This window comes from Tasmannia lanceolata, unplaced genomic scaffold, assembly GCF_043159265.1.
Source record: "Tasmannia lanceolata isolate RefF3 unplaced genomic scaffold, GAP_Taslan_0.1 ptg000004l, whole genome shotgun sequence".
In the NCBI taxonomy this organism is placed as follows: Eukaryota; Viridiplantae; Streptophyta; class Magnoliopsida; order Canellales; family Winteraceae; genus Tasmannia; species Tasmannia lanceolata.
In genome coordinates this window covers 6,956,174-6,980,244 of record NW_027518681.1, presented here as the reverse complement: position 1 = coordinate 6,980,244, position 24,071 = coordinate 6,956,174, and the positions used below count along the sequence as shown (strand labels likewise).

The window sequence follows — 24,071 nt, the reverse complement described above, 5'->3', positions numbered from 1 at the left end:
AGGGACCCAAACTTCAGTCGGCAAGCAATCTAAAGATGGCTTAAAAGAGCTAGCAAGAACTTTTATCCATACCATAACTACCTTGACAATAATATTTATAGGTTTGGCTTCACCTTCCATGAGGTGATGGGATGACTTTCAAAACGAACCCAAAAGAAGTTTTACTTTTCATCTCGATGAGTCCAACCATTGAATAAGGCTAGCATTTGTGATTTGATTCCTAATTATCTCTTATAAATACATATGAAGTGAAATAGCCCCATATAACGAATTATATCACTCTCCACAAAAACATGGTCAAGATCTTATTTTTCGGCCTAGCACATTAAGTACACATGGATGGAATAGAGATAAAAGTATCCTTCAATCTATCATTAACTGAGATGGCTTTTATCAAATTTTTCCAAACGAAACAACAAATTTTAGTCGAAAGGTCTTTCTAAATGAAGTTTACCTTTTTTGACTTATTATTAATCTTCACCAAATCCCATGCAAACTTTGTGGAAAAATTAGTTCATCTTCCTGTTCAGAAAGCTTCACCGTGCAAATATTAATGGTATCTATGACTCCTTCGAGGAGATTATTTTTCACAAGGAAAAAATTCCATTCACATGTACTATTCTATCAATCCTTCACATGGACCATCACATTTAAATCAACCACAGTAGTAACAAAATCTATAGGAGGAGACTTACAAAACCAATTATCGGTCTGGAATTTAACACTACCTTTTCTAATCACCCATATCAGTCTTCTTTCATATGTAACATATCCTTTCATTGTTGGGAATCCCCTGCTTTTCCTTCAACAAAGTAAAAGCCTTTTCCTTTTAAGTATCTAGACTTTATGAATTCAATCCAAAGATTTGGTTTTCTGTGTAAGGTATGGATACTCCTGTTTCGGAAGGCATTAATAAAATCTCTCAAGGAGTTAATTTCCAAGACCCATTCATCTTTTGGCTTGCATAGGTTCTCATATCCAACCCAATGATGCTTCATGCCGTTCCCAGTGGTTGCCCCACCAAAAATTAGCAAATATACTTTCAATACGTCTAATAACAACAATATCTGGTTTTAAGGTAAACAAGATGTATATAGGGATGAACGGCAGAACATGGTTAAGGAGAATGAGTAATGTCCTGATGATAAGAGCTTTCCGTTCCATCCTTCGACCCGCATCCGAATTTTATCAATAAGCTTTTCAAAGTACATAATCTTTAACTTGGACTTCTACAAAGGACCTCCCAAGTAGTCTATAGTAAGTCTTTTGAAAGTAACCCTTGTGACCATATTTACCATGCTCCTCATCAAGGACATTCTGTTAGAGCATGAAAACCAAAAAATTTCCCTGTTAATGGTCTGGCTAGAAGCTACTTCATATGCATTCGGAAATTTCATTATATTATCAATCATCCGTTTCTTGCCATTAGAAAATTTAATTACATCATCAGCAAATAGACAGTGAGAAATATGAATGCACCCTCTAGAGCAAATGTAGTAGGCTGCCTCTATTTCTATAAAAAGTTGTTTAAGCCCTTTACTAAGGACTTCCTCCGTAATAATAAGTAGGGAGAAAGAAGATCACCTTGAGGACGTAGTCTCCTAAAGAAATCCTTAGGCTCACTATTAATACATATTGAAAACCCCAACGGTTTGATTTATTCATTCGGATGCTCGGATTCTGCTTTTAGTGTTTGGGTTTTGATCCATTTCAAATTGGACCATTCTCGAACTTCCCTAGATCCAAAAACATGTGGCTTGGTTGTTGTTGAATTTCCATCCATATATGACCTTCTTTACTTCTACTTTTCTACTATTATGGCTATCTCATGAGCCTTTGTAATAATCCATAATAGCTATAAGGAAAGCACATCTTGTACTGAGTATCGAAGGTGATTAAGATATCTTGACATCAATTGGTTTATGACTCTCAACAAAGTACTTTATTATTATTAATTCATAAAATTATTCCGCGCATTCATCCACACTAACCATTTTTTTCCAGACTAACCATTCTTATTTCTCCTCTTCTTTCCCTTGTGATTTTAAGTTAATCCAACCAAGCTAAGGCATACCTGTTTAGCTTAATGAAAACTAACTTCACTTTTTGTATTTTCTTTTTTGGAACTTCTTTGACTTCTAAGATTCTTTTTGAAGTGTGCATCCCACCTATGAACTCTTCGGCTTCATTTTTTTTATTATGAAAACCTAGCAAATTAATTTTAAAATTCATATCTTCATTTCGCAATTAATTTCTTTGATAATTGTGGTTGCCCTCTTCAAAGTTATACCGTAAAACTGAGTTTGTAGGCTAAGAGATGATTTGGAACATTTTAAAGAGAATAACAGGGCATCATTGAAAAACACAACCAACTCATGTTAGGTTAGGCGGGAACAAAATGAGGTATCTACAATCCCTCTTTTTAAGTACACTATCATTTATTAGGAAAGATCTGTCCAAGTAACTTCATAAATTCCTTAAGGCCACGGTTGGGTATCCACAAGATTTAGATTTGGATTTCTCACATTTGCAATTGAGATTTGGAACTGGATCAGATCCTTAGATTCCCAAATCAGCTACAATAGTGAAAAAAGCCGATTTTCAAATATGTTCCACTAGACATTATTTGGAAAATCAATATTTGTGGCAATTACCTTCACCCTCACTGCTCCTTGACCTTGTAGCAGCACCATCGAGACGTCTCTCTCTCTCTCTCTCTCTCTCTCTCTCTCTCTCTCTCTCTCTCTCTCTCGTACAACATTAGCATGAGGATGATTCATGTATTTTGTATCCAAAACTCAAATCCAAATCCAAATGCAAAAGCATGAGGTATCTAAACGTGGCCTAAATTATTCTCATAATTATTATCTTTGTTCTTTATGCTAATTACCTTTTCCCTACACCACTTAGCTTTTTTATCACACAACACCTACACTGCCTAGCCTAACTTATCCTCTATCGACCTTAATCCAAATTAAGAGAAGAGGCAAAAGACCCTCCTCCAAGAACATCAAAGGCATGGGTTTATTCAAGCAGGAAGATCAAGACGTGGCATAAATTATTCTCATAATTATTATCCTTATTCTTTATCCTAATTACCTATTCCCTACACCACTTAGCTTTTTTATCACACAACACCTACACCACCTAGCCTAACTTATCCTCTATCCACCTTAATCCAAGTTAAGAGAAGAGGCAAAAGACCCTCCTCCAAGAACATCAAAGGCATGGGTTTATTCAAGCATGAAGATCAAGACCAACATCCAAAGGAGCATCATCCCCCCGACTCTCTCCTCCGCTAGTATTCTAGTCTTTGCATATACATGCATTCTTTTCTTTTCTTTGCATGTACTGCATGGGTTGGCTTAGAAGGGCCCTAGTAGTCATACCCAGTGTTTCAAAATGCGGATGCTGGTTAAAATGCGGCCAAAACAAATTCTAGTCAACTCGCCATGACGCGGTCAAGTACTTGGCTGACACGGATGAGTACTTGGTTGACACAGTCATGACCTGGGTGAGTCAAAGGAGTTTTGATAGACTTTGTAAGGCAAAATATGCGGACTCGGACAAGAATGCAGCCAAAGTAAAATGGGGTCGACTCAGGGGAGACATGATTACGCAGGGGAGTTTTGAAGCTATGGTTATTACTATTCCAGCCGATGATAGGAGCAATGGCCCAAAATGGGACTGGATTAAGCGATGTACTTGCATCAGTAATATATTTTCTCTTATTTTCATTTCTTCTAACCTATGGTGCAGCGAAGCTGTACGAAAACTTTCCTAGAGATTCTCCATCTACTAAGTTGGAATTCTGATAATTTTACCAATGAAAATATAAGAATCCCTGTCATTTTAAATGGTCGTGTAAAATGTCATGACATTACAAGTTGAGACATCTACAACAGTCACATACTTCAGAATTTGGTTGCCTGAGTACATTATCTCTTTTTTTATGTTTCTTGTCATTTACATTTATGCTGTAGCATTGTTTTTCTCTTTTCATTTTCATTCTAAGTACCATGAAATCTGGTGCACCGTTGGAGGCATAGTTTTATACGGTCATTTAGAAAAATGATTTGTATTGCAATCACCAATCATGGTCTAAAGCATAAATCACGGGTGTTCCCAAATCACATCACACGATTTTATATGGGGTGCGCGTGAAGCCCAGTATTCAAAATGTACAATGTGGCCCACTTCATAGGAAAATCGAAACCATTCATTTGTAGGGTTGCATTCATTTTATATGGGGTGCGCATGAAGCCCAGTATTCAAAATGTACAATGGGGCCCAAAATCGAAACAATTCATTTGTAGGGTTGCGTTCATTTGTTAGGCCTAGGGGTGTAAACGGAATTCGGATTCGGATTCAGATTCAGACGGATATTTAATATCTATTACCGAATTCGTATCCGTCGGATATTGTTCGAATTCGGATATTATCTGTATCCGTTTATCTGGTAAATTCGAACATTTTATTGCAGCACTTTATCTTTTTTCTCCTACTTACTCGAATGAATTTTTCAAACCCTAAAACTAGACCTCTACATTCTCTTCACAAAATTAACTCTCAAACCCTAAAACTAGACCTCTACATTCTCTTCACAAAATTAACTCTCAAACCCTAAAATATATGAGATCCTCTTCTTCCTTTTAAAACAAAGGCAGATAGAGAGAGAAGGAGGCGATGGGGATGGGGATGGATGATAGTGTTGGTAGTGGTCTTTAGGTTTTTTCTTTTTTTTTTTGTATATGATGGAATGGGTTTGGGTTATTTTGATGGAATGGGTTTGGGCTATTTTTGTTTTTATTTTATTTTTTCTAAAAAGAATATTCACTTTTCTTATAGAAACAAAAGATAATGTGTCATTACTAAAAATAAATATTAATGATATTATTAATAATAAATAAAAAGGATTTACTTCTCAGATTCGGATGTTAAACGGATCGGGTATACCATTTACCAGATTTGCATCCGCTAAGAGCCGGATATCTCATAAACGGATTCGGATAATATCCGCTTGAAACGGATTCGGATAATATTCACTTTAAACGGATTCGGATGCGGACGGTAATCGAATTTCCGAATATCCATTTACACCCTTAGACTTAGGCCACAATGTAAATAGTCTGTGCCCTGAAAATCATTTCCATAAGATGATCCTAACCCTCTGGACTGCACATTATTGAAACCTCTATAGATAGAAGGGTTAGGATCAACCTAAGGAGATGAAATAAGGGGGTAAAGCCTATTTAGGTTGTAGCCCAACAAATGAACGCTTTAGATCATTCTACGAAGTGGACCCTACAGCACTTTTTGGCCAAAAAAAAAGAGAACTTGACGAGTGCACAACATAAAAAACCTCATCACATAAGTTATCCACTCAATAGGTCCCAAATCCTTGAAAGCTAATTGTATGCAAGATTAGGCCATGTTTGTTTTGGATTCTAAGAATAGATGGGGACAACTAATTTTATTGGCCAGAATAGTTAAGGTCAAGTAAATTTTGGGGCAAGGACAATCCAATGTGGGGCCCACCATCCATGAGCAGCATGTCCTTCCAAAAGACATAGGGAAAATGACCAAATAGAAGGGGTTTCTACTGACTATGACATTTGAAGAGGGGTGTTTTGTAAATCACCAATCAAGAGCGCATATGACTAAAATGCCCTTGATTCTCTCTCTCTCTCTCTCCCTATCAAATCACCTTTTTGAAATGATTACATTTAGAATACAAATCCCAAAACCCACCTTTTTCTCTCTTCTTCTTCTTCCTCCCACCTACGTACGTATGAAAAACCCAAAAACCTCCATTTTTGAAACCCAAAAACCTTCATTGTTAGATGCCAAAAGCTCCATTCTATTGCTGAAAACCTCATTTTTAGACGTCAAAGCCTCCCTAACCCTTCATTGCATTGGAAAACACCTCTATGTACAACAACTATTGCAAAAAAATGTTATTAGATTCCGAAATTGTAAAAATCTTCACTAAAAACCTGCATTCCATTGCACAAAGCCTCCATTCAATGGAAAGGTGTGTATTTCTAGCCCTCTCCCTTCTCTTTCAATTATAAGGTATGTTTATAAACTTGAATGAAAGTTTTCCATGTTAAACTACTGTTTTCCACTTTATAATCATTGTAATTTTACTGTAAACCACTAATTTCTTAAGTTAAACTATTATTTCACTACGATAAACCACTACTGAAGTGGGTGTTTATAAGTGATTTATATAGCTTCTTTAGTTAAGAATCCTTAGTAGTGGTTTATAATCCTAAGTAGTAGTTTATTAAGGCTTACCAGTGGTTTAGAGTGTTTATAATTGGTTTATAAGGATTAACAATGGTTTAAAGTGTTTATAAGTGATTTATACAGGGTGAGCAGTAGTTTATAGTGTTTATAAGTGGTTTATACAGGCTTATCAGTAGTTTAGAGTGTTTACAACTGGTTTATATAGGGTAAACAGTGGTTTATATAAGCCTATCAGTGATTTAGAGTGTTTATAAGTGGTTTATATAGGCTTATCAATGGTTTAGAGTGTTTATACATGGTTTATACAGGGTAAGAAGTAGCTTATAGTGTTTATAAATGGTTTATATAGGCTTATCAGTGGTTTAGAGTGTTTACAACTGGTTTATATAAGCGTATCGGTGATTTAGAGTGTTTATAAGTGGTTTATATATGTTTATCAGTGGTTTAAAGTGTTTATACATGGTTTATACAGGGTAAGAAGTAGTTTATAGTGTTTATAAGTGGTTATAAGTGGTTTATATAGGTTTATCAGTGGTTTAGAGTGTTTACAAGTGGTTTACATAGGGTAAACAGTGGTTTATCTAAGCTTATAAGTGGTTTAGAGTGTTTATAAGTGGTTTATATAGGCTTATCAGTGGTTTATAGTGTTTATACATGGTTTATACAGGGTAAACAGTGGTTTAGAGTGTTCATAAATATTTTATATAAGCCTGACAGTAGTTTAGAGGATTTATAAGTGTATAATATATGGTAAACAATGGTTTATAGTGTTTATAAGTTGTTTATATAAGCCTAACAGTGGTTTAGATTGTTTATAACTGGTTTATATAGGCTTAACAGTGGTTTAGAGTGTTTATAAGTTGTTTATACAGTATAAGCAGTGATTTATATAGGGGTAAGCAGTAGCTTAGGGTATTTACAAGTGGTTTATATAGGGTAAACAGTTGTTTAGAGTGTTTATAAGTTGTTTATACAGTGTAAGCACTGTGTTAGAGTGTTTATAAGTGGTTCATGTAAGCCTAGCAGCGGTTTAAAGTGTTTATAAGTTGTTTATATAAGCCTAACAGTGGTTTATAGTGTTTATAAGTGGTTTATATAGGCTTAACAGTGGTTTAGAGTGTTTATAAGTTGTTTATACAGTGTAAGCAATGGTTTATAGTGTTTGTAAGTGGTTTATATAGGGGTAAGCAGTGGTTTAGAGTTTTTACAAGTGGTTCATATAGGGTAAACAGTGGTTTAGAGTGTTCATAAGTTGTTTATACAGTGTAAGCACTGGTTTATATAGGGGTAAGCAGTGGTTTAGAGTATTTATAAGTGGTTTATATAGGGTAAACAGTTGTTTAGAGTGTTTATAAGTTGTTTATACAGTGTAAGCAGTGGTTTAGAGTGTTTATAAGTGGTTCATGTAAGCCTAACAGCAGTTTAGAGTGTTTATAAGTGGTTTATATAGGGTAAGCAGTGGTTTGGAGTATTTACAAGTGGTTTATATAGGGTAAACAGTGGTTTAGAGTGTTTATAAGTATTTTATATATGCCTATGAGTGGTTTAGTGTGTTTACAAGTGTTTAATATAGGGTAATCAGTGGCTTAAAGTGTTTATAAGTGGTTTATATAAGCCTATCAGTGGTTTAGAGTGTTTATAAGTGGTTTATATAGACTTAGCAGTGATTTTAGAGTGTTTATAAGTTGTTTATTTAGGATTACCAATGGTTTAAACAACTGAGAGGGAGAGACTACCAACCTGTGAGAGGAGGTTCACTCAGAATCAGAGGATACCGGAGAGAGGTGCACCAACCTGCGGGGCATTGTGGCCCTCTAATGGACGGTTGGGATCATCCCATGAGAGAGAGAGGGAGAGAGAGGGGCATTGTGGCCCTCTAATGGAAGGTTGGGATCATCCCATGAGAGAGAGGGGGGCATTGTGGCCCTTTAATGGACGGTTGAGATCATCCCATGAGAGAGAGAGAGGGGGGGCATTGGGGCCCTCTAATGGACGGTTGGGATCATCCCATGAGAGAGAGAGGGGCATTGTGGCCCTCTAATGGAAGGTTGGGATCATCCCATGAGAGAGAGGGGGGCATTGTGGCCCTTTAATGGACGGTTGGGATCATCCCATGAGAGAGGGAGGGGGGCATTGGGGCCCTCTAATGGACGGTTGGGATCATCCCATGAGAGAGAGAGAGGGGCATTGTGGCCCTCTAATGGAAGGTTGAGATCATCCCAGGAGAGAGAGGGGGGCATTGTGGCCCTTTAATGGACGGTTGGGATCATCCCATGAGAGAGAGGGGGGCATTGGGGCCCTCTAATGGACGGTTGGGATCATCCCACGAGAAAGAGAGAGAGGGGGCATTGTGGCCCTCTAATGAACTGTTGGGATCATCCCACGAGAGAGAGAGAGAGAGAGAGAGAGAGAGAGAGAGAGAGAGAGAGAGAGAGGGAGAGGACATTGTGGCCCTCTAATGGACTGTTGGGATCATCCCATGAGAGTGAAAGAGAGAGGAATTGTGGCCCTCTAATTGATGGTTGGGATCATCCCATGAGAGAGAGAGAGGTGACGGTATTTTAAAAATGAGGGTATTTTTGTCCTAAACCCTTGCAATCCAGTCACCATCACTATAGATTGGTTATTTCCAAGTCTCTCCTCTTCAAATGTCATAGTCAGTAGAAAGCCCTTTCTTTTGGTCATTTTCCTAAAGACATATTCCAAAAGTTCAAATTAGCTTTCAAAATGTTTTCCTATGCAGACAAACCTTTCCTAACCTTCAAAATGTCCAATAGAGTTCCCTTGTCACCTAAGACTCCTGTAACAAAGAAAGGAGAATATAATATCCATCAGAACCTTATATTGCAATGCAAGAATGCAAACCCATCTAAGTAAAAGGGGGTTTCCAAAATTCCAAGACAAAGTGAAAGTAGCCCATCAGGAAGATCTATTGCTATGACTTGCAATTTCATCATATGGGTTCGTAGCTAGGTCCCGCGCTTTTCGTAAAATTTACTTAAAATTTTTCAAATTCATGATATAATGAGGAGGCTCTCTGCCTCCTGCTTTAGAGGTAGAGTTTCAAAGATCCAAATCCGAGCAGAATCTCAGGTACCCACCTTCCATTTTTCTACTCTTGATTTATGCTTCTAAGTAGAAAAAGAAAAATGCCCATGTTGTAAGACCCATTTCTAATTTATCTAAGATGGGTTTTGGGTTTCTTTTTTTATGCTAGAATTTCAGAGAAACCATGGCTAATCAGAGCAGCAGTGGAAATAACAGTGCCCATGAGGTATGATAGTTTATTTTCCATCTGTACCTTTTGTTATTGAATTTTAGAGGTGGGTTTTTTTTTCTTTCTCTTTCTATAAATTTTGGACGCATCCATAATCTGCAAGTGTGTGTGGCCTTGTAGGTTACTTTGAATTTTAGCTTTCTCCAGTAGGCAACAATTTTGGAAGAATGGATGGTGTTTTAGTTTCAAAATTGAAAAAAAAAATGAACAGTACATACACATCCAACATAATTCAGATCGATCATTTTCTAGTCAGATTTTTCTCCCTTTTTGGTTTTGTTTTTTTGGCTCTTCTCCGTTCTCATTCAAAACCCTAACGTTTTATCATCTTCTTTGAAAATGTAGGGTCTTTGCTTACTCGGTTTCTTTTCCATTTCACTCCAAATGCTAGTTTCTCTTTTTTCCTTTTTTTTTTCTCGATTTGCTGAAGCTTTTTCTCTCCACAAGCTCAGATAGATTTTCTGAGGTAGAGTTTTTAAATTGGGCATCTCCCATGTTGTTTGACTCATCCAACCCATTCATTCCATAGAACCTGACATAGATAGGTTGTTCCTAAGAAACCATCTCCGCACAATCATCCTAACCGTTCGATCTGTAGAGGCACAAAATGGACCATTTTATAGATGCCCATTTTAACCCTCCACAAACCAACGCTTACCATGATCCTATGGAGATAATTTCTTAGGAACACCCTATTCATGTTAGGTCCTATAGAATCAATATCTAACATAACCAAACAACATAGGCACCCACGCTATTTAAAAACTCAAGCTCAAAAATTCTATCTGAGCTTGAGCTCAGAAACCATATATCTTATACGGGGGCGCGGTATCTGAGCTCAGATAGATTTTATGAGGTAGAGTTTTAAAATTGGGCATCTTCCATGTTGTTTGACTCATCCAACCCATTCATTCCATAGAACCTAACATAGATAGGTTGTTCTTAAGAAACCATCTCCATAAAATCATCCTAACCGTTCGATCTGTGGAGGCACAAAATGGACCATTTTATAGACGTCCATTTTACCCCTCGACAAATGGAAGGGTGATAGGTACCCAAATGTAGATAAGAAGGTGAAATAATGGTTCCTTTGGGAAACCAGTCCCTTGTACAATAGCACGAAATTAAGTTAAAATCTTCTCTGCCATTTCATTAAGAGATAAGAAAATATAAACGTCTACAAAGATCTCAATAATCAACACAACTAGGACTCTACAACCAATTAGAATTAAGAATAATAAAAAGATTAATACGATACTAACGACCCTATTATTTAGGTTTCCTAATTTTAACCACTCCCCACAATTTATTTGGATTTCCTAATCGTAACTAAAAATCCCATAAAATCTGGAGCTTAACACTCCTTCCCCCTTGAAAATAGCCTTGTCCTCAAGGCTGTTGATTTTCTTCGTCTTCTTCACTGTCAAGAACTTGAATTAACTGAAATTGAGGAAACTTGCATTTGTGACCAGGAACGTCTCTCCTTCATTGTAAGCCTTCGAGGACCCTTCGGATTTGATGTTGGGTACTCATGCTCAATCATTGTACCCTTTTGAAATATCTGGCTCTGCTGGATTTTCTCTTCCATCATCTGTGCCAACCCAATAGCCTTATTCAATGTCTTCGGACGGAAGACTTGAACTTCTCCTGCCAACTCATCCTTGAGACCTCCCACAAAAGTCCTGACCAGGGCCTTCTCAGTCCATCCTTCAACCATGTTAGACAACCTCTCGAATTGTTTTTGATATTCCCGTACCGAAGCTGTTTGGTGAAGTTTGCTGAGTGCCGAATCAAAGTCTTGGAAGTCTGTAGGGCCAAAACTAACACACAAGGCTAACTTCAAGTCCTTCCACTCCATATTTTTGTGAACTTTCTCGTACCATTGAAACCATTGTAGCGCTTCACTCTCCAGATGGAATGATGAAAGAGGTACCTTCGTATCTTCTGCAGTCTGATGGAAGCGAAAAAATTGTTCTGCGTGATATACCCATCCTGTATATTCTTCTGATCCATCCTGGATCCTCCCTTTGTTCCAGACCCTGATGCGTCGTTTCCTCCTAATTCCACGTTGGAATAGGTAACCTTGCCATGGGAAGCCTCATCCTCGACGAATTTATGCTTTTGACTTTCCATAAATTTGTGAAACATCTCTGCCAAATTGTTAACGGTCTCTTCCAACTTCTCCATCCTCTCTTCCATGGCTAAATTGTTCTTGAGTTGACTCCTTTTTGTCATGCCAAGATCAACCAGCTTTGATACCAAAATGATAGGTCCCAAAAGTAGATAAGAAGATGGTGAAATAATGGTTCGTTTGGGAAACCAGTCCCTTGTACAATAGCACGAAATTAAGGTAAAATATTCTCTGCAATTTCATTAAGAGATAAGAAAATATAAATGTCTACAATGATCTCAATAATCAACACAACTAGGATTCTACAACCAATCAGAATTAAGAATAATAAAAAGATAAATACGATACTAACGACCCTATTATTTAGGTTTCCTAATCGTAACCACTCCCCACAATTTATTTGGATTTCCTAATCGTAACTAAAAATCCCATAAAATCTGGAACTTAACAAAGGGTTAGGAGAGAGAGAGAGAGAGAGAGAGAGAGAGAGAGAGAGAGAGAGAGAGAGAGAGAACAATGTTTTTGAGCTCGAGCGTCAAAAACTCATGTGGGCCCATGTTTTTGAGGTGATCCAAATCATTCATTTAAAAGGCCCTATCATGGATATGGTGTGTACCAAAAATCAGGTCCATAGGATCATTTTAACCGAATTTGTGGAGGGAAAAATGGACAGATACTGTTTCTCCACAAATCTGCCCATTTTTCCCTCCACAAATGGAAGGGTTAGGATCATCCAATGGAGCTGATTTTTTGTGGACACCCTATCCATGATAGGGGCTTCCAAATGAATGCTTTGGATCCCCCAACAATGTGGGCCCACACTTGTTTTTATGCTCGAGCTCAGAAACACTATTCTCTCTCTCTCTCTCTCTCTCTCTCTCTCACACACACACACACACACACAGAGAGAGAGAGAGAGAGAGAGAGAGAGAGAGAGAGAGAGAGAGAGAGAGAGAGAGAGAGGAGGGCAATGATAGATGCAAGGGAGCCTTTGCATAAAGAGCCACAAAAGGGCTCTTCATTGGATCCACGTCATTTTCAGTTACATTTTAAAATCGGTTGAAAAAGTAAAATCAGTTACATTTGATTACGTGGATCCAATGAAGAGCCCTTTTTTGGCTCTTTCTCTTTATGCAAGGGCTCCCTTGTATCTATCATTCCTCATATATATAATAATAATAATAATAATTTCTTCACCATCCCCAATAATACTGAGTTCTTTTTATTCCAAATGTTGCCACTGAAATAGCTCAGTTACAAAACTCCCCCGCGTCATCATGGATTCCCCCAAGTCAACGCCTTTTTCCCCTAGCCGCGTTCTTGTCCAAGTCCGCATTTTGTCTTACAAAGTCAATCAAAACTCCTTTTACTCTCCCAAATTATGACCGCATCAACCAAATACTCAACCGCATCAACTGAGTACCCAACCTTGTCATGCCGAGTCGTCTAGGATTTGCTTTGGCCGCTTTTTGACTTGCATCCGCATTTTGAAACACTGATATAACTAAGATGGGAGCTTGTTCTATGTATCCCGAATGTTCTTATTTTAACAGTAATGCTGCTCTGTGTCCTATACCTTGGTCACTTGCTCTATGATAAAACCCTCGTCCTGTCCATCTTATTATTATCTTCTTTATGAACTCAATTTTTTTTTAGTCTAGAGAATTTCCTACATTGGTTTATACATCAATGCACCTTTGTCATCGTGCGGAGTTCTCTTTTTATCTGTGTGATGCTTCCGTATATATACCTCTCTATTAACTTGGCTGTAATAGGCCTTTTAAAATCTTATTAAAATCTTACCCCATGCCAAAAGTCTCAATTCCAGCTTGTTCAGATCAGCTGAAAATGATGAAGAAGGTCTCAGTTTTCCCATCTTCATTTCTGATTTTGTTCTTTAGATCTTGTTGGATTATCAATCTGTATGTGATTTTTGTAATCCTGGCAGCTCTGATTCAGGTAGGCTGACCTACCATTTATCCTTTTATTAGATTGAGAATCCATTAGCACTGACAAAAAACAGCAAGCTGAATCTTGGACTGCTTATAAATACAGCAACCTTTCTGTATTTTCTGAATTTGGGACTGTTTATAAATACTCCAAGCTGTATTTGGGACTGTGTATAGGTAGAGTAAGCTGATTTCTGGATTTGGGACAGCTTATAAATACAACAACCTTAGAAATACAGTAAGACAAACAACAACCTAATTTCTGTATTTTCTTGTTTGGGACTTCTTCTAAATAAAAAATAGGTTTTTTTTAGCTGTCAAACAAAATATCAATTAATGGAGTGAATAATTGGAGCCCTTTGATCAATATGTAACACTGGAACACTGGAAGTCTGGAACTCTTGAAATCAATAGCCCCTTAATTTACTTTGGACATTGGAACAGCGAAAAATAAATCAAGAGTAAACCAATACAGGGCATGCAGATTACTCCGAAATGGTTTACCTTGAAATGAATTACTCCCTCAAAATATTAGGAATTTCTCAGTGAGGTTTCTTTTGTTACCTTTACTGGAGTGAATTGAGTTTGCAAATTGCAGCATTTTGATTTGTATGTATTAATGGAAGAGACTGAAATTGGGTATGGAAAGTACCTAGTGAATTATAAACAAAATCAATGAGATCTGAATTGGGGAATTATGATGAGTGTCAATTATGACTCAGAAACAGAATGGAGTGGGATGGTCACCTAGAGATCGAATGGAGGCATAGTTGCGTATGGGCGTTGTCAAATTGTTTTTGTACAACTTTTTGGCAAGATAGCCCCCAAAACCATTGGCACATCATAAAATTACTCGCAATGGACACTGGCGTTGTACCCACTACAATACCTTGTTTGTAGCTGACATGACTGTGTGGATTGGGCTGAAATTCTTGTTTAAGATAGGAGCACAATGATCTTTTGACAGAATAAATCTCTACTCAGTCATTTTTGTTTAGAGGTTTAGATTATCATGTCTGGTTTAAAGTAATCGATGGACTTAAGTGGGCATATTATATTGCGATTAGGCTCCCTGGAGTAGGATCCAGTTGATTAAAGTATTCCTGCAATGCTTTTCTTCGCGTGCTTACTCTTATGACTCTTCCTCCAACTCAGTGATAAGGTGTAAACTTGGAACTTTTGCTGGTTGGAATGGTTTAGCCTATGAAAAAACTATTGTTTTTTTGTACTTCGTATCTTCTACATTCCCCATCTGACAACTATCTTTGTTGCGGAGAAGGGGAGTCCTTACTCCTCCAACATATTCCATTCTAAAATTTTCTAACTGTTTCTTTCCTGGCACAAAATAACACAAACCATGATTTTTCACAGGGTAATCTGACGTCCAATATCATCCTCAATCACGACTTTTCGGATGGACTGAATTCTTGGAAACCCAATTGTTGTGATTGGTATGTTGTTTCAGGGGAATCTGGTTATCACAGTGGAATTACAGCCAACTCAGGAGGGAATTTTGCCGTTGTTTCAAATCGCAAGGAATGCTGGCAAGGATTGGAACAAGATATCACGGGCAGAGTTTTTCCTGGTTCCATTTACACTGTCTCTGCCTGCATTATGGTTTGTGGTGCTCTTCAGGGACCCACTGGAGTCCAAGCGACACTGAGATTAGAGTATCCAGATAAGACCACTAGCTATTTATTTTTGGGAAGGTAAAGTTCAGTTTCTGATATTACTTCCCCTTCATTTTTTTTCAATTTTCCTTTACGATTACTTAGTTTGGAGAATTGAGTTTATGATGGATGCTGTGTTGTAGAGCCTTGGTGTCAGGGCAACGGTGGGAGGAATTGGAAGGCACATTTTCACTTGAAAGCAAGCCCAACCGCGTCGTGTTTTATTTGGAAGGACCTTCTCCTGGTGTTGATCTGCTCATAGATTCTGTCAGAGTCACTTCTTCTGTCGCTAAAGAGTGTGAGGTGTGCATGTTCTAGCATTTTTTTCCAATTGGGTAGACTTTCAAATGTGGTCCTTTATATTTATCCATTTGACATGCTTTTCTTTTGATTAGTTTGATATTGGATGGAGTTCTTCCATGCTTACTTTTTTTAGCTTCTATTTGCATTATATGTGTTAAAGTATAAAAGATTAAATACCGCCATCTACAACAGCTTAAGCTTTTGGAGTAATCGGTAGTTTCACATGGTATCAGAGCAATTGGTTGGGTTCAAACCTTCTTGATATTAAAAATCCACACGTAATGGCCAACCCAAAAAAGAGGGGCCCCACGTGAGGGGGAGTGTTAAAGTATAAAAGATTAAATAATGGCATCTCCAACAGCTTAAGCTTTTGGGGTAATTGGTAGTCTCACAATATGTATCTGCACTTTCTACGGTCGACAGTTGGTTTTGGAGAATCCATGTTCTTATCAAAAGAATGTGAATATTGGATTGTTTCATTTATAAAATGGAAACTGATATTGACTATTGAGACTGGAGTTCAAGCAATTATGCATCACTACAGAGTTTTGAATAATCCGAGCAGATATTATAGATGACAAACCATTTGGCATCAATTAATCAGCTTTTTTTTTTTCAGTGTTCACCTGCTCATATTAATATAGGACATTATTATTTCAAAATGAAGTATGTGGCATGTCTGGAACTGTTAGCAGCATCCTTCTGTCTCTGTATTAGATTCTATGATCATAGATTCATGATGCTTAAAGAGGGCCAGATGCTTTTTACTATCCCGACTGACTTGAGAGGTTCAGGACTTGAGTCATCACAACCTATTAAATATCTCTTTTATCATCAAGAGTGTTTTGAAAGCAATGGCATATTTGGCTATTCTGAAAACTTTTTCCTGAATTTCTTTTTCTCTGAAAGTCCATTTTTCTGACATTTGGTAACCCATTTTTTAGGTAAATATTTTTATAAGAAAAATCTTGGAAAAAACACCCATGCCATAGCTGTGTTTTCTTTCTACTGGGAATTTTTTCATTGAATATTTTTTTCCAGAAAAAAAAAGAAAAAATCGCCATGAATATTTTGGTGTAGCCCATAGTCAAACATGCCCCTTGCTTGTTCATGTGCATGGAGATCTCTTGCCTGTATTCTATTGCCTATATTTACAAGATATTACAACTTAATAAGGAATCTCGTGGTATGTTTTAAATTGTTAGCTGCATCCTACTGTCTCTGTATAGATTATTCGATCATTATAATAGCCATTTATCATTCTACTCATGTCCTATGAATTATAGCAGTAGTTTCTGCCTGTTGCAATTTCATGTGTATTTCATAATTTTTTTATTTACTAAAACCAGAAATATTCTATTGTTTTTTCTTAAAGGAAGCAAAGGCCAACATCATACAAAACCCTCAGTTTGAGGATGGACTTAATAATTGGTCTGGAAGAAGCTGCAAGATTCTCCTACATGACTCCATGGGAGATGGGAAAGTACTTCCTTTGACTGGAAAGGTCTTTGCTTCTGCAACGGAACGCACACAAAGTTGGAATGGTATTCAGCAGGAAATCACAGGTAAGGTTCAGAGAAAGCTTGCATACGAGATGACTGCAGTAGTTCGGATATTTGGGAACGCTACTAGTGCTGATGTGCGTGCAACTTTGTGGGTTCAAATGCAAAACCAACGTGAACAATATATAGGCATTGCCAAGTGAGTTTCTTTCATGCTTTCTCATTTTTATCTCACATAATGTATCCATGCAAGGAAAGAGCATTTTTCCATTCCCTTCTCCATAATTTTTAAGGTTACTTGGCTATCTTTTCCCAAACATCTGAAAAGAAGCCTGTTGCTCCAAAAGTTTGCAGGCAACAGGTAAGGAATGGGTACAGTTGCAGGGGAAGTTTCTTCTGAATGGTACCGCTTCAAGAGTAGTCATTTATCTTGAAGGGCCACCTCCGGGTGTTGATATTCTTGTCAATAGTTTTGTAGTAAAACATGCAGCCAAACTTCCTCCTTTACCCCCACCTGTGATTGAGGTTAGTATATCATTTTTTTTTCTTTTTTTTGAATGGTGAGGTTAGTATATCAATGCATTAGTGTTCTCCTGAATGTCTAGTAACTGACCAAGGTCCTCGTTGGCATTATCTTCATCGCTTTTGGTAGTTAGCTGGTTTTAGAAATCTGACCCAACTATAAAAACCTTATACATTTGGCCTTCTTTCTTGCCAGTATAGTACTTGACTTTTTCAAGCATCTAAAGCATGGGCATGTAATTAATGCCATTCTGTTTTTGACACATGCTAGTTTACTACAATTTGAAGGCATGCTTCAAGGATTGAAAGAAAATATGACCTTTCCGAAATACGAAAACCTTAGAATAGTTTGAACTGCTTGACTGGACTGAACAAAATGTGGCATCTTGAAGAAAAGAATTACTTCCATAAATTTTCAAAATGATGGTTATAAGAATTTTGATTTTTCTTTCTCAATTGGTAAAAAATATCTGATTTATAGGGTGTTCCTGATGAAAATCTGCACTGACACAAACTTCTTTTCTCTGTACTATGTGGTTAATTATAACTATGAGTCAACAAAATAAGATCCGATTTGAAGCTTCCAATTTTTACTAACCCATAAGATCTCACATGCCAAAATTGCAGTAAGCTTACACTGAGTATAACTAACTAACCTTATGTTATTGCAAATCCTAGTACACATCTAATGTATGTGAAATCCAAAGAAAACTTGTGCATCTCTACAAGTTACTCTGGTTCAGAGATGTGCCATACCAAATTGAATAATTTTCCCTATCAAAATTAAATCATTTCAAGAATAATTTTCAATTGATGATTTCCACCCTGGTTTGCTATTTTTGTTGACTAGAGGTTGTATATTTGAATGGGTATGCATGTGTCTGTCTGTAAACATGTCTACATAAATCTGTATTTATGCACATATATTTGTGATGCAACAGATTCTATCTAGTTTGTTTCTCTAGCTTCTTTAATATATGCATAACCTTGCTTTTATCATGCTCTATCAAGTAGCCTTATATAAATTATGGAACTATATTCATTACTCTAGATTGAAACATGGCAAAAGAATAGAACCTCTGCATTACTCTTGAAATTGTTAAAACTTGTTGCGTTGTTACCACATATACACTGATGACAGTACTAGTTTATCTTTTATTAGTGGTGCTACCTGACCCATCGAACCAATGAGTCAATAACACAAAACATCAAACCAATGGGTCAATAACACAAAACTTTATAGCAGACTCAAACAATCGTAAAGAAAATAGACTTATTGTATTTGCAAATTGTGTCAATTGCTTCTGATCAACTTCCCTCTCACATTTTTGCTGCCATCCAATACTGAATAAGCTCAGTATTTTTTCTTGAAAGTTGCAACTTGGGGCAAAAGAATCAATCCCCTAGTAGAGATTGGCAAGTGTCATCAATGAAATCTCAGACATTTGCCAGTCCCTTTCAGTGTCTTTACCCCACAGTGCGAATGAAATTGTGGATCTGTTGGCTAGGGGTGGTCTGAAAAGAGAGGGCTTATTCGTGGGGAAATATATGCCCTCAATCTAAATTTTATTGTTTCCTTGTTATATCTGTATTGTACTCTCTGTTTTTAATAAAGTTTTCTTCATTGCTTCAAGAAAAAAAGTGTATCTGCTTCAATTTGCAAAGTTACAAAGGACTCAATAGGGATAGAACTTATCTCTTATATTCAAAGATCGACCAGAAATAATTAATACATGGCTCTTGTTAAATCATGAGAATTGAAATCTAATACCCTTTCTTTGAGATCTTCCCCTCAGTCTAGAGACAAGAACTTTCAAACATTGTATGCAATAGTCTTGGGTGGAGTTGCTCAACCAGGGAAAAACTAATAATTGAGTGAATTTAACTGGATATTGTACCCGCTATTTGGTAAAACTATTTCACCAATAGAATAAATTTTCTGCTGAGAATTCTAGGACAAAGTTAAGCACTTAGAAGCCCTTACATGTTGAGAACCTATGCGGATGTTGAACTCCTTATCGTGCTTAGCCATGTTTCTTGGGAATACATTTTTTTCGCAAATACATAGGGTGCTGTTCTTTGGAAGCCTGACATTCATATCAAGAACTCACACTTTTGTCTACTTCTCTTACACTTTAATGTTAAAACTTACAATATATAGCATTTACCTGATCATGCATTGAAGACACCTATTTCTTTTTTCTATTTTTATTCCTAAAATGTGCGTTCTTTGTTTTGCAGAATGTTGCTTTTGGAGTTAATATAATTGAAAATAGCAATCTTATTGATGGCCTCAGTGGATGGTTTCCCCTTGGTCCTTGTACTCTGAGCGTTACTACTGGTTCACCTCATGTAATTCCTCCAATGGCAAGGGATTCTCTTGGACCACATGAACCTCTAAGCGGTCGCTATATTCTCGTGACCAATCGCACACAAACCTGGATGGGCCCAGCTCAGATAATCACAGATAAACTTAAATTATTTGTGACGTACCAAGTATCTGCTTGGGTTCGTATAGGCTCCGGAGCAAGCGGTCCTCAGAATGTCAATGTTGCACTTGGTGTTGATAGCCAGTGGGTCAATGGGGGCCAAGCTGAAGTTGGCGATGACAGATGGCATGAAATTGGAGGCTCATTTAGAATTGAGAAGCAGCCATCCAAAGTCACGGTTTATCTCCAAGGTCCTTCTGCCGGAGTTAATTTAATGGTTGCCGGACTTCAGATTTTTCCCATTGAAAGGCAAGCAAGATTTAAACATCTGAAGAATCTGACAGATAAGGTATTTCTATTTTCCATAACAATCCAATATATGATTTCTGTGATATTTGATGCCCGAAATTAGTATTTTAAAATGACTCAAAACATTAGTACTACATTGCTTATGCTCCCTTACACATTACAATTGTTTCTTATCATTTATGTCACAGGTTCGAAAACGTGATGTCATCATAAAGTTCTCGGGATCGGATGTTGGGAATTTGTATGGCACGTTTGTGAAGGTCAGACAACTGCAGAACAGTTTCCCCATTGGATCATGTATCAGTAGGACGAACATGGACAATGAAGACTTTGTTGATTTCTTTGTGAAGAATTTCAATTGGGCCGTGTTTGGAAACGAGTTGAAGTGGCCATGGACAGAGCCGCAACAAGGTAATTTTAACTACAGGGATGCAGATGAGCTCTTGGACTTGTGTAAGAACCATGGTATAGATGCCAGAGGTCACTGCATATTCTGGGAAGTGGAGTACACAATCCAATCGTGGGTCCGCTCATTGAACAAAAATGACCTCCTGACTGCCGTTCAAAATCGCCTCACCGGTCTTCTCACAAGGTACAAAGAGAAATTCAGACATTATGACGTAAATAATGAGATGCTGCATGGATCCTTCTATCAGGACAAATTAGGAAAAGATATCAGGGCTTATATGTTTAAAACAGCCCAGCAATTGGATCCCTCTGCCACCCTTTTTGTGAACGATTACCATATCGAAGATGGGTGTGATACCAGATCTTCTCCAGAAAAGTACATTGAACATATCCTCGATTTGCAAGAACAAGGCGCCCCAGTTGGAGGTATTGGGATTCAAGGACATATCGATAATCCTGTGGGACCCATTGTCTACTCTGCATTGGATAAGTTGGGTATCCTTGGTCTTCCTATTTGGTTCACTGAATTAGATGTCTCATCAGTAAATGAATATGTTAGAGCTGATGACTTGGAGGTTATACTCCGGGAAGCCTTTGCACATCCAGCCGTGGATGGTATAATGCTGTGGGGATTTTGGGAACTGTTTATGAGCAGAGATAACGCACACTTAGTAGATGCAGAAGGTAGTATTAATGAAGCTGGTAAAAGATATCTTGCTCTTAAACAGGAATGGCTGTCACAGTCTCATGGACACATTGATGAAGAAGGAGAATTCAATTTTAGAGGTTTCCATGGGACATATAGTGTTGACATTTTTACCTTCTCAAAGAAATACTCCCAGACATTTGTCGTCGACAAGGGAGAGTCTCCATTAGTGGTCACCATGAGCTTATAAGTTGGACATGATTACCGACTGAATTAGCAATTATTTATCATGTTCTATGCTGTTTAGCGTGTATCAAAAGATTCAAATAAGTAATATTTTCTTTTGTCTTGTTGCTTGATTACCTTATCATGGACAGATCAACCTCTAATAATGTTTTGTATATGAATAATTTTGGGAGAAGTTTGGTCTATTGCTTTGTATTCAGAAGGAATAAGAGTCTTATTGGCTTTCTGTTTGTTTAATTGAAGCAAATTCTTTTCTTGCTTGTCATCCATGCGGGCTCATCTGAAATTACTATATTTTTATCTTTTTCTTTTTGTATTTTAATATCTTATTATTAGCAGCCATTCTATATATATATATATATATATATATATATATATATATATATATATATATATATATATATATATATATATATATATATATATAATCTCGCCCCCACATAGGGGTGCAAGTTTGGCCCTGTCAGCCCTGACCCACCCTAAGCCCGAACAGGGTCTGGGCTGGATTTTCCAACCCTGAGGGCGGGTCAGGGTTCATTTTTTAGGCCCTGACTCAGGGTTGGGTCAGGTCAGGTTTAGGGTTAATACCTCGGGTCAGCCCGACCCTGCCCGACCCTAAGTTTTCTATTGTAGAATTGAACCATCTGTGCATGTTTCTTTTGTTAATTATTATTATTAATTGTCTCTGCTGCCCGTCATGTTGTTGAATTCATATTGTCTTATTTTGTTCCCTTTCTTTGTTTATTGATCATTTTGTTCTATATGATATGTGGTAGCATTATTTTTGGCACTCTTAACAGGTATTTGCACTAGGGTCAATCAGGGCCAGCCCGGCCAATCAGGGCGGGCAATGGGTTGAGGATTTCTGGCCTTGACTCAGGGTCAGGGCGGAGATAATGGGATCCAGGGTTGGGCTAGGGTTTTGAAAAACCCGACCCAACCTGACACTGTTGCAGCCCTACCCCCGCCCCACACACACACACACATATATATTATTAGCATATCTTATCACATATAATATAATTATAACCTTTTATTGGTCTGTAGGATGGGATTTAGCCTATATAATTATAACTATGTAACTTTACTACTACAAAGGGTTTGATTAATAGTCAACCAATGGGTAGTCAGAGATGAAGATGAGGAAATAAAATAAACTTTTTGTTACATAAATAAATGGCTGAGGTTAAATTCATAGGATAATTATCATAGGAACAAAACAGTCCTCTGGTTGAATGAATACATTAAAAGGATAGAAGTAACAAAGGAGGGCAGTTTAGATTTTAAGGGTGCATGTTGCTACTTCTTAGTACTAGTAAGACACCCCGTGCGATGCACAGGGGAGAAGAAAGTACGGCTTAAAATTGTTTTGATGGAAAAAAAGAAGCATTGTTTAGAAAGATTCAATTGAGATGTAGATTTTGCCTTCTAAATTTAAAAAAGAGTAATAACTCTTAGAAATAATAAATTTAAAAATGGACATGAAAATGAAGATGAGGAAAGAATAAGAAATTCAGTTTCGTAAATAGAAGGAAGAATGAATTCATCAAAAACAGAGAGGGAAGAATGACAAATTGAAGTTTGTAAACGTAAACAGAATGAAAACGAAGCAAAGTCAGAACTTCTAAGCCAATCAATGGAAAATTTTCAAGCGGTGAACATTTTCTACGGTTCTTAAGTGATTAATAAGATGAGATTTCAATTTGTAAGCCTATGAAAATGCAATTACTGAAGCATTAGAAGATTTCCTTAAAATGCAAGTACAGAAGATTTCCTTTCTTTATAAAAAAAAACAGAACTTTTGAATAACTAATTCCCCTTAACCAAAATTGAAATCTATGAGATCCATAGAGTAAGTTGTATAACATCTCTTTTATCTTCAAAACCGCGCTACATTGATTCAATTAGAGGTACAGGGTCTTCCATTTCCAGGGAAGTGTAAGACCTGTCAGCTATTTTTGGTGATCACGACAAAATCCAGAACATTGCTCGTTTCTTCATGTTCATAGATGATTCGACTCTGTGTACCCTTAATTCTCACAACATTCTTTTAAACAAAGAGAAGAAAGAAAGGATTTCAATCACAATCCTGCAAACCAAACCCACATAACATCGGTGACAACCTTCTAGATTAACAGACCTAAAATTATAATTGTATGGGCAAAAAGCTGCAAGAGATGGAAACTTCTATTAAAGCCTAGGAAATAATTCATAATGAAAAAATCAGTGTCCCCTTCCTAATAATTCAAGGGATGATATTTTCAATACAAAGTAGAGGACGTCCATGACCCAATATTGGCCCTAGCTAACAAAACTATTACAGGGAAACAGTGTCCCAGAAATTTAATTTTTCCACAACACATTAACTCCATGGCTATAAATACAGTGCTATAAAAACCAAAAACTCAGATTTGATCTCCATGTGTC

At 37.2% G+C, this 24,071-nt stretch overlaps 1 protein-coding gene across 1 annotated transcript; it reads left to right on the top strand.

Annotated features, from left to right (window-relative positions):
* Window positions 1-8,997: 8,997 nt before the first annotated feature.
* On the top strand, window positions 8,998-21,881 carry LOC143876168 (endo-1,4-beta-xylanase 1-like). Its single transcript, XM_077377856.1, has 8 exons — window positions 8,998-9,345; window positions 9,470-9,526; window positions 14,981-15,318; window positions 15,423-15,582; window positions 16,958-17,283; window positions 17,432-17,609; window positions 19,848-20,384; window positions 20,533-21,881. The coding sequence occupies exons 1-8, from the start codon at window positions 9,277-9,279 to the stop codon at window positions 21,646-21,648; spliced, it is 2,781 nt and encodes a 926-aa protein (XP_077233971.1). The 5' UTR covers window positions 8,998-9,276; the 3' UTR covers window positions 21,649-21,881.
* The last annotated feature ends 2,190 nt before the right edge of the window (window positions 21,882-24,071 follow it).